The sequence below is a fragment of the Spea bombifrons genome, chromosome 12, assembly GCF_027358695.1.
Source record: "Spea bombifrons isolate aSpeBom1 chromosome 12, aSpeBom1.2.pri, whole genome shotgun sequence".
NCBI classification, from domain to species: domain Eukaryota; kingdom Metazoa; phylum Chordata; class Amphibia; order Anura; family Pelobatidae; genus Spea; species Spea bombifrons.
In genome coordinates this window covers 19,629,549-19,650,157 of record NC_071098.1, presented here as the reverse complement: position 1 = coordinate 19,650,157, position 20,609 = coordinate 19,629,549, and the positions used below count along the sequence as shown (strand labels likewise).

Genomic DNA, 20,609 nt, shown 5'->3' with positions numbered 1-20,609 from the left:
GCTTAACTGGTTCTGAATTTTTTAAAAAAAGTTTTACTGGGTTAAGTGTTTTTATGGTTGTGACCTAAACCTAACAATGACAACAAAATGGACCTGTCTCCCAAAATAGAAAATGTGCACCAAACCCTGGCATTTAAAGAGTAAACTGAAGGTTTATTTCTTGCATTGCATTATGGTACTTTGGAGTTTCATGCAGGTTAAGCTTTTTAGGAAACTGCTAATTTTACAATATCATACTATGATAAAAATAAAATAAACAAATCCAACATGTTTTATATCTGCAAGAAAAGCACTTAGGTACATTTCGACTAGGTTTTACCAATTTTCATTAAAGTGTCTTTTACTTTAATGAAAATTGGTAAAACCTAGTCGATTTTTTTAAGATTCTAGAATTAACAAAAGAACAATTCAGGATTACTCTATTCCAAGGTATATCACTGATCAACAGAGAAATGTCACTGGTTGTGATGTACAGAGCTCATAATTAAACAGTGTATTTGTTAATGTCACACTGTGTGATTCTTTGGGATGGCCCTTTGTTTAAAATACATAAATTCAAGACATTTCCTAGAGGAGTTTGTGTACAACTTCACAGTAGATCCTACTGTGAAGTGAGAGGAAGACCATAACAACGACCGAAGTTTAGGATATTCTTCTTATAAATGGCTGTTCCAACAACACACAGCTGCAGCAGTTTCATCTTCATCCCCAAGCTTGTGATTTACAGTAATGTAAAACCAGTTTTCCATCACTTCCAAAACACTGCAGGACAAAAAACATAGGATGATATTAAAATGAAAAAAAAAAAAAACTATTCCTTATAAATACAACCCAATTTTTCTACAGATTTACAGACTCTGGCATATAGCCATGGGAGGGGCAGTGTGCACATGATTAAAAGAGAAGTAATGCCTGTTCTTTCAGTAAAGGGACAGTATAGAAAAATGCATATTATAGTATTCTGCAGATCCTTTAAGTAGCATTCTGCCAAGACAGAAACAAAATACAAATGCACTCCTGCTGCTGCCTTCTTCTCCATGGCAAGACATTTCTTTCACTGATTGGCTCCCAGAAGCAGTCAGGGACATTAAAGTGCTGACTTTGAAATCAATGGGCGCACTTTCCACTCATGAGCATGGGAGTTTACACAGATTCCTGCACACAGTGTTTGCTGAGTCGGTGCTCTGGGCTGACTTGAGGCAAGTACCGTATATTCCGGCGTATAAGACGACCCCCATTTTTCCAGTTCAAATATAGAGTTTGGACTATACTCGCCGTATAAGACTACCCCTCTACCCAGCGTACAACAACCAGCCAATCACGGCAAGCGATGTATCTTACCGGTGATTGGCTGGTTGTTATACAGACATATACATACATACACTGCCCTTACACACACACACACACACACACACATATCTACACATACTAACATACACCTGTCAATACATACACATTTATACACTGCCCTCACCACACATGTATATACATACACACACATATATATATATATACCGTATTTGCTCGATTATAAGACAAGGTTTTTTCCAGAGCAAATGCTCTGAAAAATACCCCTCGTCTTATAATCAGGGTCGTCTTATAATCAGACCTCAAATAGGTCTGATTATGAGACTAAGATCCAGATCCCCCGCAGCGATGCAGTCCTCTGTGTTAACCCCCTCCCCCCCACTTACCGGTGCTTCCGAGTCCCCGGTGCTTAGTCCGGGCTGCGTGTAGAGCTCTACGCGATACAATTGCGTAGAGCTCTACACGCTTCCCGGACTAAGCACTGGGGACCCAGATGCAGGGGACCTGGATCCTCCTGTGTTAACCCCCGACCCAACTTACCGGTGCATCTGAGTCCCCGGTGCTTAGTCCGGGCTGCGTGTAGAGCTCTACACGATACAATCGCGTAGAGCTCTACACGCTGCCCGGACTAAGCACTGGGGACTCAGAAGCACCGGTAAGCTTGAGGGGAGGGGGGCATAACACAGGAGGATGCAGGGGACCTGCATCCTCCTGTGTTATGCCCCCTCCAACTTACCCACCGGTGCTTAGTCCCCGGTGCTTAGTCCGGGCAGCGTGGAGCTCTACATGCTGCCCGGACTAAGCACCTGGGGCTCAGATGCAGGGGACCTGGACCCTCCTGTGTTATGCGCCCCCCCAACTCAGAAGCACCGGTAAGTTTGGAGGAGGGAGGGGGAGTGTTAAATGGGGGGTGTAAGGCATTTCTGGAGGCAGAGTGCTCTTTGAAATGCCTTTTAACCCCCTTTAATGCCACTCTGCCTCCTGAAATGCCTTAAACCTCCCTATATGCCACTCTTCCCCATAATATACCTAATATCTAAGTGCCAGATAGGGTTAAAAGGCATATAGGGTTAAAAGATTTGGGGGGGTCGTCTTATAATCAGGGTCGTCTTATAATCGAGCAAATACGATATATATATATATATATATACATACACACAGACACACACACATGTATATATACATACACACACATATATATATGTATGTATGTATGTATGTATATATATATATATATATATGTATGTGTATATATATATATATGTATGTGTATGTGTGTATGTATGTATGTATGTATGTATGTATGTATATATATATATATATATATATATACACACCAGCTTACAAACACACAAACCATCTCACACCAACATACATACACTGCACTCACACCACTTTCTCCCCATCTCTTACCTTTCTCATCTTCTATCTTCTTTCTTCCATCCAGCCGTGGGAGCGCGAGGTCTGTCATGTCAGACCTCTGTTTACTGCTCCCTCATCACTACGTGCCGGCAATTGATGCCGAGTGCCCGGACATGACGTCATCACCGCGCTCGGCATCAATAGCCGGCGCGTAGTGATTAGGGAGCAGGGAAGCCGAGGTCTGAAGTGCCAGACCTCGAGCTCCCTAATGTTGGTTTAGTTAGAGGGAGGTCGTGATCTCCCCAACCAGCCCTGCTGATCAGGGCTAGTTGGGGAGATCACGATCTTGCACCTACCTCAGCGTGGCCCTGAAGACCGGCCCAGGGGAGGCGACTTCTCCACTCGCCCCTCCCCTAGAGGTTTGTGGCTTCGTGGGACTCTCCGGCTGGGTAAGTATTCGGTACTCGGTTAGTACCCGGCGTATAAGACGACCCCCCACCTTTAAGAAGATTTTCTGGGGTTAAAAAGTCGTCTTATACGCCGGAATATACGGTATATCACATACAGGGAAAGCACACCTCTTGCATGTGTAATTATGATAGGGGTAAATGCATTTGAGGAGGAGTATATTATACAAGAGGAAAAAATGCCAGCGTTGCCCAAAAAAGAATGTCACAAAAACAAACCAAAAATTAGTGCGAATCGTTTTTTGCCCATTTGCACATATCTAATAATGAAAGATGGGGAGAAGTGAGCAAGGGGGAGCAATGAAACCGATTAGGTAGATCCCACGGAGAAAGAGGAGAGCTAAAGAGAAATGAGAGAGAAAGTGGAGAGGAGAGATAGATAATTACAAAGAGGAGAAATAAGAAATACATGGATAAAGAATAGGAGAGATATATCGAAAAAAGGGAGGAGTAAGCAGAGAGAGTGTGTTTGTATACTGAAAGTGTGTGTATGTTAGGTAAGTAAATGTGTGGCTGCAAAGAGAAGTGTGAGCCAGTATGTTTGTGTGTAATGGCAAGTAATTGTGCATGTGTATGTACAGTGGATATAAAAAGTCTACCACACCCATGTTAAAATACCAGGTTCTTGTGATGTTAAAGAATGAGACAAACAGGGCCGGCCCTGCCATGGAGCAGAGTGGGGCAATTGCCCCAGGCGGCACTTTTAAAGAGGCGCCTCAATCGCTTTTTTTTTTTTTTTTTTTTTAAGCAGAGGAGAGAGAGAGAGCGACGCCGAGTGGTTTTCACTTATCAAGTTGTCAGTACCCGCTCGGCGCCCCTCTCTCTCCTCTGCGAGCCCTCTAGCTCGGTCTCGGTGCCGGCTAATAATGCTGAGCACCGGAATATGACGTCATTTCCGGCGCTCAGCAGTGAAGCAGCGTGCACCGTGGCAGAGCAGGGAGACTCGCCGCAGGACTGCTGGAAGGTAAGTGAAGTACAAAGGCGGGGGGGGGGGGATAGGGTAGATAATAGGGAGGGAGGAGGGTAGATAATGAGCAGTGGCGTCGGTAGGGGGGGGTGTCATTTCAAACTTCGCCCCAGGCGGCACTATGTCTTGGGCCAGCCCTGAAGATAAATCATGTCAGAAATCTTTCCACCTTTAAAGTGACCAATAACGTTAACAATTCAATTGCAAAACAAACTTGATGTGTTCCATGGTATTTCTAATGCTTCGGAAATTATTTTGTACCCTTCTCCTGACTGATATCTTTAAACAGTGAGATCCCTCTGATGTCTTGGAAGCTCTCTGCAGACTTTTGCTCTGAGATGCAGCTAATGTCAGGTAAATCCTACTAGAACAGCTGAACTTTGTGATTAACCCCTTAACATCCAATGACAGCCCAGGCACATCAGACACAAATGGTCAGGTAACGACCAATGACATGTCTGGCATGTCATTTCATTAAACAAGCGTCCTGTAAAAAATAAAGTTGGAAAAGTTTGCTCGAAGGTCTACAGACCCTCTTGAGAACTCTGGCTCCACTTGCAGGTACTGCATTTAACCATGCAATTCAATGGAGTCCAGCTTTCTAATCACAATGTGATTAGTAAAATATTTAAATAATAACAGTTATTATATTATAATATTTTTTTTTAAAAAGTCCAAAAAGAAGTGCTAAAATTAGTGCTATATCTTCCTAAACATGTTGACATGGAAAGAGTAAAAGTAAAAGCATTTCAAATACCCATGTGGTGTCTAATTTAAAAAAAATGGTTTTATGGGGCAAATTGGAGAGGCCAAGTTCAAAGATAGGGCATAGGGACAGACTGACCAAAATGAGGGGAAAAAAGTGAAAATGAGGGGAAAAAAGTGAAAATGAGGGGAAAAAAGTGAAAAAAGGGGAAAAAAGTAAAAAAAAGGGAAAAAAGTGAGCATCCCAAATGTGGCCTTTTAGCCCCCAAACACCAGACAAACCCATGCATGGGTGGTATCACTGTACTGAACACATATTGGGGTTGACGGTTTGATGGGGTAAATTGAATTAGCCAGCTTCAAAGATGGCCCTATTAGGACATGGGGCAGTAGGACCAGATGTAAAAGTTCCAAGTTAAAAAATGTGCACTTCCTAAATGTGGTGTTTTACCCCCCCCAAACAACCCGACAAACCCATGCATAGGAGTATCACTGTGCTCTGGAGATGTTTCTTAACACATATTGGGGTGTTGTTTGAAGGTGACATACACCAGGAGCTGTAAATCCATACCTGAAGCGCAATTCTTGTGATATAAAAACACAAAATAAATTACTACCACAAATAGAATTAGTGCGTGGAAAGGGTTAAAATACCAGCATTTGAAATACCTTGAAGCGTCTGGTTTTCAAAAATATATGGTTTCATGGGGTAAATTGCATTGGGCGCTTTAAAGATACCCAAAAGCACATGTGGGAAGAATTACCAGATTTGGAAAAAAAATGGTTTTGAAATAGCAAAACATTACTTGTCCTTATTGCCCAATAACTTGCAGGACAAATAGTAGAATCTATTTAGCAGTTTTTTTCCATTAGCTTTTTTGGATGAGTAAAATATTTTTCAAAAAAAAGTGAAAAAAGTTTTCTAATATTTTTTTTATAATATACAATATTTACAATACATAACTTGTGTGGGTACACTAAATGGGTGAAGAGAACATTTCATCTACACGAGCGCCGTAAGAGCATTAAAACATCCTCGGTCCCAAAGGGTACAAAAAGTAAAAAAAACAGGGTACAACAGGGAACAAGACAAGGAATACTCAAGATCCGACATGAACAGGACAAGATACCTCTACTGGGGTTACAGGACACCCCACAGGTTACATCACAGACTGACACACATAAATGCAGGAACTAGCCTAGGACTTTATAACTATTGGAGATTCCGTCACATCTTATGGCCATAGTATCCTTAACCCACCACTACGCCAAAGTACTCCAATGACGGTGGGTCCTAACGCTAAAGCCTGCTTACAGAGGTACGAAATAAACTGAACATTGAATCTATGCACATATCAGAGAGACATACCTGTAGACTACAGACTGAGACAAACAGAACATACGGGTGGGGCACACCTTATAAAGGAAACAGAGCTGAAGCAAAGAGCAAGACTGGAATCAAGGAATCAGAGGTTCAGGAAGGAACATACAGAAATCCAGAAATGGACCACAGCAAGACAGGGAAACAAAAGACATGCAGCTCCGCAGCCTGGGTAGAGCGTGACAATAGGTCACATTGAAGGTAGGTGGAAAAAGTTCTGACATGATCTATCTGTCTCATTCTTTAACATCACATGAACCTGGCATTTTAACAGGGGTGTGTAGACTTTTTATAGTTACTGTAAGTGTGTAAGGGTAGTGTGTGTGTATAGGCAGGTGTGTAAAGACAGAGTATATATATATATCTTGTGACAGTAGTGGATGGGCGGTATATACGCCCTACTTTGGCTTATTTTGTGTGCCCTTAAGTGTAAAATTAAAGCCCCAAGGAAAGAGTAGCACAATAAAAAAACCTACACTATAGGAATGTGATTGATAAAACACAGGAAACACAATCCTATGTTTAGTTAGTGCTCAGATGAGCAAGGGTTTATTTTTGTTTATATTGTATTTTTGTTTAAGCTGCTGGTTTGAAGAAAATAAATATTTCGATTTTATCTGGATCTGGAACTGGCGTTTTTATTACCCTAGAAGACAAGCGATTCTGAAAGATCTCTGACTGATTCCCTGTGCTTTAAAGGACATTCAGTTACAATTGGTGGAGAATGCGGGCAGTCCTTGGCTGTATGACCAACCTCGTTACATTTATAACATAGTCATATCCCCAATTGGTTCTTTTCCCAGGTTTGTTATGTCTGAATGCGGCTCTGGTGTCTTGTGCATATACCTGCTGTTCTTCAGTACCCCGTCATGAACAGTCTTACCAGCTTTCCCAGGATCTTGGGTCTTCAGATTGCGGAAGACCCAAGTTCCTAGGGTCTTCCGCAATCGGAACTTGCACGTCCTGCTTCAGTTAAAACAGGACGTGCAAGTTCTCCTGCAGCTACATACTGTGACAGGACCGTCCTGTACCCCGACTAAGTACTCCGGCCAAATGTTGCTTCCTCCTGACGGGACACCAACAAGTAACCCCTTCAGGGCCGAGCAGAACCACCGTAGCTGCATTGGCACTGTGGCTATCCAAAGCTTAGCTACACAGCGAGGCTACAGCCCACCCCAAACATCAGGCAACACTCATGTTGAGGTGAAAACGGGACTCATTTATTAAAGCCAAATACAGAGCTATATATACACACAAGTAGAAAAGGGGCAAGACAAATATCACATGATCCAATTACCATGTCAGGAAGGAAGTACTTAGATCAAATCCTGCAACACAATATCCGGGGGAAGGACAGGATGACACGAGACATAAATAATTACATTAACTGGGGACATAGACATGGAATGACGATAGACATATAATTGGCTTAAGACAGACAATGGCCAGGACACAGGGATAACAGGAGCTCACAGGATTAACAGCTACCTGTTATGTAATTGATAATTAGGTATGCAGCAGTGACACGTAGTCATACCTACATGGGGTCTTAAGACAAGCCTAACTCACACAATAACAGGGGAAACACTTCACACCTATACAATTAACAATGCTAAGACAATCAGCCTTCTTCCTACCACAGGATGTCCAGCTGACATTACAGTTTTGAGACACTGAGTGCTAAAACATGGGGAACATCAGCAGAAACTGAACCCCTGTATTCACACACAGGAGTCCCTATAAGGCCTGGGCCCATAGTCGATAGGGAGGAGGCTGGCTCTCAGGCCTCTCCAGGGGCCCCAGTGATGGAGGGTTCTGTCACACATACCTTTCCACCAAAGCAATTAATTGGTCACTTTGACTAACCCATCTATGCAGAGTGGGAGGCAAGCCCCACAAACCGGTCCACAATGTGGCTAGCTGAGTTGACCTCAGGCTGTAACCACTTCCTGGCAAGATGTATTAGGTCAAATATTTGGGATCTTGCAGCTTTGTCAGAGGAATATGGCCATGAATGGAACCTTTGTGCACGTACTGCTGAGGTTACTCCAAGCCTTGTCAGGATTTCATCCTTCAACTTGCTGTAGTCACTGGCTTGTGCTGGCTCTAAGTCATAGTAGGCCTTCTGGGGTTCTCCACTCAGGAACGATGCCTCAATGTCCTCTACTGCAGTCATCTTTTGACGATAGTGACTTGCCCGAATCACCTTGGGTCCTTGATAGCTCCCTTCAGAATCCCAGTTCAGCTTTTCAGACAAAGCGTGAATCTCCTGTTGCAGCGCATGGGTAGCAGTTTGCTGTTCCTCACGGGTCACTCTGAATGCCTCAGCTTGTGTCATAACAATCTGCTGCACCAGGGTATCAGTGCTTTCCTTCTGTGCTTTGGCCATTATCATAGCATTCTCTGCTTGAGCCAGCACCAGCTGCTGTAGGGCTGCACTATTTACTGCAGCTATCCTATTAGCTTCCTGCTGTGCAGAAGTAGACTGGATCAGGGCTTTAATAACTTCCTCCATGGTAAGTTTCAGGTATCTTTTATAGACACATAAGTGATGCCCGTATTCTCCACCAATTGTAACTGAATATCTTTTAAAGCACAAGGAATCAGTCAGAGATCTTTCAGAATCACTGTAACGGGTTCACCAAGAGAGCTGTAGTAACTCCCAGAGATCACCCACATGTATCCTCCTGTTGTCCCCGGAATCACTTCCAGCACCAGCCAGCATGCGCACCTTGGAACCCTGCTATGTGTACTCAATAAGTAGACACAACTACCTTGAACTGAGTACAGCAGGAATGAACAGTTTATTGTAGTAAAACAGACTCATATAGCCACAGAACTTCATTAACATAAATTAACAGATACGTGTATTCAATCCAACCTTAAATCCCCAGTCAGCAATCCTACTGATGGGATTAATTAAACAATGGAGTTCCTGCCTCTTTGGCACCCTGTTTGGGTGCATTTAGAGACTGGGGAGTTCGGGTCCCAGACGAGGACAACAGTCCCACACGCCAGGGCAGGGAGACGGGGTCCATAATCTGTAGGTAGCAGGCTTGCTTTCAGTCCTCTTCAGGGGCCCCAGTGATGGACAGTTCCGTCACACACTCCATCACATATCTCCTTTTTCTGGGGGAGACTGACGTCTGATAAGACCCCACACTGTTTGATCCTGAAGTCACCACTGCCAGCCACAAATTGGTACTCCCCAAAACAATGTAACAAAAGAGCAGTACTCACCCGCTTGCCCTCTGCCTCTCCCGAAAAATCTGCCGCTGGAGAGAATTGACAATTGCACCTTCTCTCTGGAGTCTTCTCAGCCGCTGGGGAGATGACAGGGTGGCGGGGGCCCCTTAAATCAAGGGTTGGGGATCCGAGCCAGCTCCCCAGCAATTCTGGGGACCACAGGTGGCAACCACAGTCTCATCCACCTGTATGGGATACATGTCCCCCAGTGCTGGTTTTGTACCATCCTCTAGTGGAGGGACGTCTGATGAAGGAGGGCAGAGGCCAGCTGCACTCTGACCAGGAGAAAGCTCTTCTATAGGGTTTGCGGGCACCTCCAGTGCTGGTAGAGAGGGGCCGTCCTGCCTCTCTCCTGTTGCCAGTATTTCGGCTGCGGTGGTCTGAGCGGTCACTGCGGGAGCGTCATGGTCAGAGTCAGGAACAAGGGGGAGGGGTGGGCAGAAAACAGCAGCACTCTGCTCTGTTGCTGGCGCTTCTGCTGCGGAGTGTGGATCTGTGCCAACTGCCCAACATTCCGGGGACCCAGGTGTGGAGACCGCAGTCCCATCAACTACCACAGTCTCTGGGGCTGCCTGACTGGACCCTACAAGGTTGCTGTGGTCAGGCTCGGGAAACAGGGAAAGGAGCAGGCAGATGCCAGCGGCACTCTGTCCCGATAGCCGCTCTTCTGCTGGGTGGGTGCTTGTGGAGAACTATACCCAGAAAACTTTCTTCCTTTTGCTGGGAAGGAAAGCCAATTGCAAGCCCTCCCGGACCAACATCATCAGATGTAAAATCAATTAAATCCACAGTCTCTGGATCTGGTTGTGGTGTACAGTCACATAGTTCCGCTATCGGATCTGGGTTAGCTGTCCAGTAATCCTGTGACTCAGGGGCAGAGACCGCAGTCCCATCCACCCCCTCCTGGGTCAACATCCTCAGGTGACCACTCAGTAAAATCCATGAAATCCATGGTCACTGGGGCATACTGTTGCACATGGTCAAACAACTCTTGATATGCCTGTCCCAGTTCCCATTCTTGTGTGACCAAATAATCCAGGTCAGCCCACAGCTCAGGCACATATGGGATATCCTCCGCCCTTCGCCCCTGGACGTCTTCCCCCCGACACTCCGATGCACTACCGAAGTCGGGATCTTTTTCTATAATCTCCAATAATAATCCCGGGCCGCCGAAGCCATTGCCCTCTGTGAGACCTTTATCTTCCAGCCCCAGGCACAGCTGTGCTGCGTACCACCGCAGAGCCCGATATCCATCGTCTAACCTTAAGCTCTGTCTGGACCAGCACCTCCAACTCAGCCACCGATTCCTCTTTGGGCTGCTTCCCCAAGAACGGCATCCGCAACTTCCGCTGGAGCCAAAACCTTTCCTCAAAGGTTGGGAGGCTTTTCCCCTTGAACTTAATTTCCAGGTGGAGAACCTCCCTCCAGAGCTTCAGGCGGGTACAATTCCTCTGGATCAGCTCTGCGTAGCTGACTTCCATTCTCTTTCCTGGAGAAAGATCCCGGTGCAAAGGAAGTGTCCCTCAGACTAGGAAGCAATCCCGCCGCTTGCCACCAATGTAACGGGTTCACCAAGAGAGCTGTAGTAACTCCCAGAGATCACCCTCATGTATCCTCCTGTTGTCCCCGGAATCACTTCCAGCACCAGCCAGCATGCGCACCTTGGAACCCTGCTATGTGTACTCAATAAGTAGACACAACTACCTTGAACTGAGTACAGCAGGAATGAACAGTTTATTGTAGTAATACATAAACTCATATAGCCACAGAACTTCATTAACATAAATTAACAGATACATGTATTCAACCCAACCTTTAATCTCCAGTCAGCAATCCTATTGATGGGATTAATTAAACAATGGAGTCCCTGCCTGTTTGACAGCCAGGCTGGAGCCATCTCCGACTACCTTGGGGCCTAGTATGACAGGTCATTCTGTCACAATCACTTGTCACGAATTCCGGTAAACTGTTACAGTTGGAAATGCCCGATCGGGCTTTCCCTTCCAGGTGACGTCACCATTGACATCACCCGGAAGTTCACAGGAGGACAGGGCATCCCTTGCAGGGTCTGGGCTACCCGATCGCTCCGATTAGGGACCTGTAACAGTTACCGGTAAACGAATGTTACCCTCTGGTCTGTCATTAGCCTTGGGGGACTTTAGAAATTGGGAAGGTAGGTGTAGTGTGTAATGGCGCAACGTGTCTTCAGCGCTGAGGAGGCTTCTGACTTCTTCACTCACTCTGACTGCTTCAGACGACGAAGGCACTCTGACTGCTTCAGACGATGAAGGCACTCTGACTGCATCAGATATTGACCCAATATCCGATTAATCTAGCTGTGCGTCAGATAATGACGAATCAGAGGAAGATGATGATGGCCAGGTTCCATCTGCTAAAGCCAGGCGTGGAGAGCCTGAGTGTTGGCGAAAAAAGCGCATAAAATTATTGCTACGGCTGACTTTGGCAGTGATTGATGGCCAAATGGCTGCATGGAAAATGTCCAAATGCTCCTGGTAAAATACTCTGGTAGACTGCTTTCCAAAAATGTATACTTTTATGAGAACATGTTCTCCTGGGGGACTGCTAAGCTGCTTCATAGATAGCATTGGATTAGCACACACCGTGATCCAGTATGCCGGCACTTTACAACTTATGCCCTGTAATGTCCAGAAAACCACAAAAAACTAGGCATGTGGGGTATTTACGTAATCAGGAGAGGCGACTGAACACTTTAGGCTGGATTTCTCTGATGTAACACATACCCTGTGCCAAAAATCCTCAGCAACACAGAAGTGTTGGTGAAAAAAGTGCAGGAAATTAGAGCAACGGCTGACTTTGGCAGTGATTGGCGGCCAAATGGTTGCATGAAAATTGTCCAAATGCTCTTGATCAGATACTCTGGGTTGTCTGCTTTACAGAAATATAGTTTTATGGGGGTTTTATAATTGGGGGGGTGCTAAACAGGCCCAAATGAAACATAGGTCTACTAAAGCAAAATGTGAAATTTCACGTTTGGAATCTATAATGCGCATGGTCCCGTTTGTGCCCTGTAATGTCCAGAAAACCATAAAAAAAACTAGGAATGTGGGGTATTTACGTAATCAGGAGAGGCGGCTGAACACGTTAGGCTGGATTTCTCTGCTGTAACACATACCCTGTGCCAAAAATCCTCAGCCTGATCTCCCATCTCCCACGCTGCAAGAAAAGCAGGTGCGTCCATATGTGTTTCTTTAGATGCGTTTTATGGACGTACCGGTACGTTTATAGGGGACTGAAAGGGGTTAATGTGACCTATAACGTGAACAATTCAATTCCAAAACAAATTGAAAACTTGTTGCATAAGTGTGCCCCATAACTTGGGGCTGTGGCTCTTTTTAGAATTAACCAATCGCATTCAAACTCATGTTAAATAGAAGTCATTACACAGCTGCCATCATTTAACGTGACTCTGATTAATCACAAATAAAGTTCAGCTGTTCTAGTAGGATTTACCTGATTTGCTAAGTTGCACCTCAGAGCAGAAGAAATGGTCCGTAGAGAGCTTCCAAAGCATCAAAGGGATCTCATTGTTGAATGATATCAGTCAGGAGAAGGTAGAAAATAATTTCCAAAGCATTAGATATATAGCAAAGGATCACCAGAGCTGCTTATAAATGTGAACTCCACTCTGCAGGTAGCAACAGTGAATATAGAAAAAAGCTCTCAGTGAGAGAGACAGGGGAAACAGAGGAGTAGGTAGTCACTGGATACAAATGTATCACCCGCAATCATTAATGAGAAGAAAGTAGAAACATCAGCCAGAATAATAGTCAAAGCAGTTATTTTCTTTATTTCTGGAAACACGGACCGGTTTCGTTGTGTGAACAAACGCCCTTATCAAGGATGTTTAACCTTGATAAGGTTGTTTGTTCACAACGATTTGGAGTGCTTTTGCAAAGAAGAATGGGCAAATATTGCCATGTCAAGATGTGCCATGCTAATGGACTCCTACCCAAAAAGACTGATTGCTGTAAAAAAAAAAAAAAAAAATCAAAAGGTGCTTCAACAAAATATTAGTTTAAGGGTTTGCACACTTATGCAACCAGTTTATTGTGCGTTTTTCAGCTTGTTTTGCAATTGAATTGTTCAGAATATAGGTCACATTAAAGGTGGAAAAAGTTCTGACACGATTTATCTTGTGTGTGTAGACTTTTTATATCCACTGTATGTGTGAGTAGGCAGGTGTGTAAATGCAGTGTATATGAGTGCCTTTTGCTGTAAAAGTGATTTTTTTTCTCCCTTTACCATCATTTCTTTGGGATTGTAAGGGGAAAGAATGGTGTGTGCTTCTGTGAGTGAATGTATGGAAAGTATGGTGTGTGCTTCTGTGAGTGAATGTATGGAAAGTATGGTGTATGCTTCTGTGAGTGAATGGAGATATGAAAGGCGTGTGAATGATGGTTGAAGCCTTGACATGGCATTACTGCTCACGTAGGAAGTTAAATTATGGTACAAAAAGTACACATTTACAAAAACTACACCCCTTGGCACATCAAATGAGGGGCTGCATGTGTTTCTAGTACAAACCTGGAGTGCGCAAGACACAAATGAACATGTCGCTGTCAGGGTCCACTCTCTGCCGCCTGAACCATGGCTGAATTATACTTCAGGCTAATGCATCTGCTTCCACTAGTGGCCACCCTCTGGAGTGATCTGAACCTGATAATCAGGTACAGCTGCACCTCATGAACTGAGTGAAGCCCTGCCTTTAAAAGACCTGCCCTGCCCTGCCCTTCAGTCAGGGCCTTGGCATTGTAGTTGTAGGACTGCCTTTACTCTGAGCCTGTGCCTGAACCCGAGCCTGTGCCTGAACCCGAGCCTGTGCCTGAACCCGAGCCTGTGCCTGAACCCGAGCCTGTGCCTGAACCCGAGCCTGTGCCTGAACCCGTACCCGTGCATTATCCAGTACCCGAGCGTAAGTCCGTACCCGTGCATGAACCTGTATACGTGCCTGGCCCGGTAGTACTCCGTTCCCGTCCGCCCTGCCAGTGGGCCTCCGTTCCCGTCCGCCCTGCCAGTGGGCCTCCGTTCCCGTCCGCCCTGCCAGTGGGCCTCCGTTCCCGTCCGCCCTGCCAGTGGGCCTTGCCTGTGCCTGAACCTGTACCTGAACCTGCCTGTGGGCTTACCTGCCAGTGGGCCCGCACCCGAGCCTGTACCTGTACCTGTGCCTGAACCTGCCTGTGGGCTTACCTGCCAGTGGGCCCGCACCCGAGCCTGTACCTGTACCTGCACCCGAGCCTGTACCTGCCTCAGCTCCCGTCTCTCTGCCTCAGCTCCCAAGCCTGTACCTGTCTCAGCTCCCGTCTCTCGTCCTATCCAGTCCTGCTACTCTGTCTGTACCTATCTCTCTGTCACCATGCATAAAGGGGTACAGACAGAGTTCCCCGTATCCCCTGCACATGGACTCCTACCCGACCTGCTCGCCCTGGTCCTGACAGTCGCTATGGTTAGAAAAAAACATTTTCTAGCCAAAGCGACATACTCCATCATAATTTGTGCACTCAACTTTTGTCCTAGAAATACATGTAGCCCCTCCTTTGAAGCTCCAAGGGGTGTAGTTTCTTAAAATGGATGAATTGTCTGATTGAGGGAGAGCATGAGTTAATGTGTGGATGAATTGTCTGAATGAGGGAGAGCATGAGTTAATGTGGATGAGTTGTCTGAATGAGGGAGAGCATGAGTTAATATGTGGATGAACTGTCTGAATGAGGGAGAGCATGAGTTAATGTGTTTGTGTGTATAGATGTATAATTGTGGAAGGGCAAAGATGGCACTAGCAGGATGTTTGAGCCTTGGGGACCAAGATGGCACAGGCAGGGTGTATATGGGACAAAGATGGCACATCTTATGTGTGTTATCTGGGTGCTGGCCAGGTTCTATGTGGGCAGTGTGGACGAAGGTATATTTGATATATACCTTCAGTGCTGAGATCACAAGTGAATTTCAATTGATCTATACATGCAAAGCTGGGTTTGTGTGTTAATGTGTTGATCTATACCTGCTATCAGCAGCAGTGTCTAATATTTATATATATATATATATAGATATATATATAGATATATATATAGATATATATATATATATCTATAATATAGATATATATATATATATATATATATATATATATCTATATATATCGGCAGCAGGGACTAATATTAATATATATATCGGCAACTGGGGCTAATATTAATATATATGGGCAGCAGAGGCTTATATATATCAGCAGCAGGATCTAATATTAGGCCCTGAAATCATTTGGTGCAAAAGTTAAGGTATTGTGTTGTTTAAAGGATTTCAAGGATTAGTCGTACTAAATTGTGGCTTCAGGCTTCCCATGTTGAATGATCAAGTATTGTATTGTCCAATAACAAAAGTATCATTCCATAGCACATTACTTTTGGCAATATATATTTCAGTGGTATGATTTAATGGTGGAAATTATTAATGCCCCCCCCCCCCAGTTTGACTGTGGTATCTTGTGTACCCCCCTATATATTGTTTCTAGAGTCGCCACTGGTTAGGATTTAAAGCTCTAGTAAAATCATTGATTAATTTCCAGGTTATTATAGGCTATTATTTGGATCCGTGCTGCATGCCAACTCATTTTATATGCTCCATTAAATGTGAATTTTATTTAAATGTACATATAATAAGGAAACATATGTTTTTTTTCTGGCTTATCAGAAAGTATTTTTCGACATGCCAGGCACATCCTGGGAGAACGACTTCAAACGGGTGTAGAAAACAATTGCTTTCTTCTCCCAAAGTTGCTGCAATCCCTCAACGTCGAAAACTGAATTGCCCCCCAGGCCAGCCTAAACCTGAACAAAACAGTTGTGGGGCCACGACCTAAAGCGGCTGATACGGTCACACGACCGCCAGGGCAGTCTTTAATGCAGGGCAAAGCCTGCAGCACCCGTTATCACTTCTGCAGGGGCCATGTTGCTTACCTGTGCACGGTGCATGGCATAGGGAGGGGCTGTTTGCAGGTACGATGCCACACACAGGTCGTTTGGGTGCAAAGGTGGCAAGTCCTATGCTTCCAATCTGGGTGTTGGGCTGATCCTGTGGATGTAATCAAGGTGCTAGACCTGACATGATACTAAAGGGGGGCATTAATTCACAAGGGGGTGCTGGCTGGGGGAATTATTTCACGAGGGGTGCTGGCTGGGGGCATCACATAAATCATTACTAAGGGGGGAGCATTAGGGTGACCACAACGGCACGTTTTCTAAGACACACATAACTTTTACATATTGCTGACCAGCCCAGATAAAATGCTGCTCTGCAGTATGGGGGACGTATAGACTCATGGAAGGAATCAACTAGTCAGATATACATCCTCCAGGGCAGCATTTTATCTGGTGGCATCAATACACATGGGGAGCAGCTGGGGCCATTACATAAATCAATACTAAAGTGATAGGCAGGCTGGGGGAATAAATATACATAGTGCTGGCTGGGGCGATACACAAGGGGGCAAAAACACAAAAGGGGGGGGTCAACGTCAAAGCAGTGTTGAAAATGCTTTTTTTTTTTTTTTTTTTTTTTTTTAATTGTTGTAGCTTAGCCGGTCTGGATGTGGGTGTCTTGGTCTCGGTGTGGCAGAGCCGGTCCTAGTGCATGTGTGTCTGGCTGTCGATGTGGCAGAGCCGGTCCCGGTGTGTGTTTGGGCATCGGTGTGGCACAGCTGTTTTCACCTCAACATGAGTGCTGTCTGATGCTTGGGGTGGACTGCTATGATCAACCACAGTGAGGGATGATCAGGCCCTGAAGTCAGTTAATGGAATCTGTCGTATAACTAACAGGGAAAACAAATTTCTTTTTGCTACACAAATGATAAAATCAAAATGATAATGAAAATAAAACACCATAATTGATCATTTAACTTGGAATTTTACCTCATACAAAATTCCTACTTCTTGGTCAGGAGATGGTGCAAATGACTGATTCACATAGATAAACTGAAATAGAAAATAAAGATATTGAATGGAGTTTTATTAGAAAATGAAGACACTATGTTGATACTACATAGTATCAGCCAAGCTATACCGTATTTGCTCGATTATAAGACAACCCCCCAAAATTTGAATTAACTTAGGAAAAAAGAAAGCCTAAATATAAGACTACCCTATAGGAAAAAAGTTTTACTAGTAAATATTAATTCACATGTAAACTATTTTTTTTCATATTTTATAAAAACTATGAGTGAGAAGAAGGCATTTGTTTTTATTTCCTTTTATTCGCCAACCTGCCTCCAGATATGCACATCTGCCCCTCAGATATACCCTATACCCCCTCATATGCCACTCTGATCCAGAAATGCCTTACACCCCCTGTATGCCACACTGCCCCAGAAATGTCTTATACCCCCTATATGCAACATTGCCCCAGATATGCCTTATACCCCTTATATGCTACTCTGTCCCCCCAGACTCACCAGTGCATCCCGAGACTTGTCTACCGTGCTTCAGACTCCCTGGTGTCTAGTGGGGGCAGCCGGTGGATGTTGGCACGATGTGCGTAGACAGCCTCCGCTGCTACCCAGAAGGTTTATGTTCTAAATATGTTTTTTTTTTGTATGGATAGTTTTCTGCTGGTTTGTCCTATATTTTGTTTTTCACATCCACATTGTAAGTTACATTTGTAGAATTATTTTACATTTAATTTGAAAGCTTTCTCTTGTGATTTTACTAGAGAAATTAGTTGCCTTTTAGGCATTTGATTATTTAATTTCAACAATTATTACAGTGAAAATATTTATACAAGCCTATTTTTAAAGTTTCTATAGATTACTTGACGTCTTTCAGGTAATATCCTCATCCTTCACCTTGGAGCAAAATATAAAAATGTTTCGATAGGTTTTTAATAATAAAAGCCAGAGAGAAATATTGTGTTACAAAGTTAACATTACAAAAAGTTACATCTTTATCTTTTTTTTCAAGGTTTCAAGGGTCCTTTGGGGACAAGGCAGTTAGGGGGATGACAGCTTGCCTGATCTATAAAACCATTACCATCAGTAGGTTTGAAAAAAAAGTTTTGGAGAGAATTAACTGGAGTAAAAACCAAATTATATTTATTATGATTTAAATATACAGTAAACTGAAAAAACCCTCATTTTATAATCGATAAAAATCAATTCAACTAATCGATAATGAAATTCGTTGGCAACGATTTTCATTATCGATTAGTTGTTGCAGTCCTATTTGGCATCAACTCAACTTGCGGTGTTTGGAGGAGGAGGAGTGCTGCCTATGACCCCAAGAACACCATCCCAACCATCAAACATGGAGGTGGAAACATTACGCTTTAGGGTGTTTTTCTGCTAAGGGGACAGGAAAACCTGACCGCATCAAATGGACGATGGATGGGGCCATGTACCGTCAAATCTTGGGTGAGATTGACGGTCAGGGCATTGAAAATGGGTTGTGGATGGATATTCCAGCATGACAAAGACCCAAAACACACGGCTAAGGCAACAAAGGAGTGGCTCAAGAAGAAAGCCCTTAGATTAAGAAAACAGAAAATCTGTGGAGGGAGCTGAAGGTTCGAGATGCAAAACATCAGCCTCAAAACCTTAAATGACTTGGAGAGGATCTGCAAAGAGGAGTGGGACAACATCCCTCCTGAGATGTGTGCAAACCTGGTGGCCAACTACAAGAAAGTTCTGACCTCTGTGAAGTACTAAGCCATGTTTTGCAAAGGGGTCAAATACACTGCTCTAAAAATTAAAGGGAACACTAAGATTACACATCCTAGATCTGAATGAATGAACTAATCGTATGACATACTTTCGTCTTTACATAGTTGAATGTGCTGACAAACAAATCACACACAAATTCTCAATGGAAATCAAATTTATCAACCCATGGAGGTCTGGATACGGAGTCACACTCAAAATCAAAATGGAAAACAACACTACAGGCTGATCCAACTTTGATGTAATGTCCTTAAAACAAGTCACAATGAGGCTCAGTAGTGTGTGCGGCCTCCACGTGCTCATATGACCTCCCTACAACGCCTGGCCATGCTCCTGATGAGGTTGCGGATGGTCTCCTGAGGGATGTCCTCCCAGACCTGGACTAAAGCATCCGCCAACTCCTGGACAGTCTGTGGTGCAACATGGCGTTGGTGGATGGAGCGAAACATGATGTCCCAGATGTGCTCAATCGGATTCAGGTCTGGGGAACGGGTGGGCCAGTCCATAGCATCAATGCCTTCCTCTTGCAGGAACTGCTGACACACTCCAGCCACATGAGGTCTAGCTTTGTCCTGCATTAGGAGGAACCCAGGGCCAACCGCACCAGCATATGGTCTCACAAGGGGTCTGAGGATCTCATGTCGGTACTTAATGGCAGTCAGGCTACCTCTGGCAAGCACATGGAGGGCTGTGCGGCCCCCCAAAGAAATGCCACCCACACCATTACTGACCCACCGCCAAACCGGTCATGCTGGAGGATGTTGCAGGCAGCAGAATGTTCTCCACGGCGTCTCCAGACTCTGTCACATGTGCTCAGCATGAATCTGCTTTCATCTGTGAAGAGTAACAGGGCGCAAGTGGCGAATATGCCAATCCTGGTGTTCTCTGGCAAATGCCAAACGTCCTGCACGGTGTTGGGCTGTAAGCACAACCCCCACCTGTGGACGTCGGGCCCTCACACCACCCTCATGGAGTCTGACCGTTTGAGTGGACACATGCACATTTGTGGCAGTGCTCCTCCTTGCACAAAGGTGGAGGTAGCTGTCCTGCTGATGCGTTGTTGCCCTCCTACGTCTCCTGATGTACTGGCCTGTCTCCTGGTAGCGCCTCCATGCTCTAGACACTAGGCTGACAGACACAGCAAGCCTTCTTGCCACAGCTCGCATTGATGTGCCATCCTGGATGAGCTGCACTACCTGAGCCACTAGAGTGAAAGCACCACCAGCATTCAAAAGTGACCAAAACATCAGCCAGGAAGCATAGGAACTGAGAAGTGGTCACCACCTGCAGAACCACTCCTTTATTGGGGGTTTCACAGATGTGTGATTGACTTCGAGTTACATTGTGTTGTTTAAGTGTTTCCTTTATTATTTTTAGCAGTGTACTTATTTCACTGAGTAAAATGAAAATTAATTTATAACTTATTTGAAATGC

General features: G+C 44.6%; 1 protein-coding gene across 1 annotated transcript in view; it reads right to left on the bottom strand.

Annotated features, from left to right (window-relative positions):
* Positions 1 to 336: 336 nt before the first annotated feature.
* ATG12 (autophagy related 12) overlaps positions 337 to 20,609 on the bottom strand; it is a 79,670-nt gene continuing 59,397 nt past the window's right edge. The window contains exons 3-4 of the mRNA XM_053452587.1: positions 17,377 to 17,439; positions 337 to 762 (exon numbers count right to left, since the gene is read on the bottom strand). Coding sequence (XP_053308562.1) covers positions 703 to 762; positions 17,377 to 17,439 — 123 coding nt within the window. The 3' untranslated portion in view covers positions 337 to 702. The remainder of the gene's footprint in view (positions 763 to 17,376; positions 17,440 to 20,609) is intronic.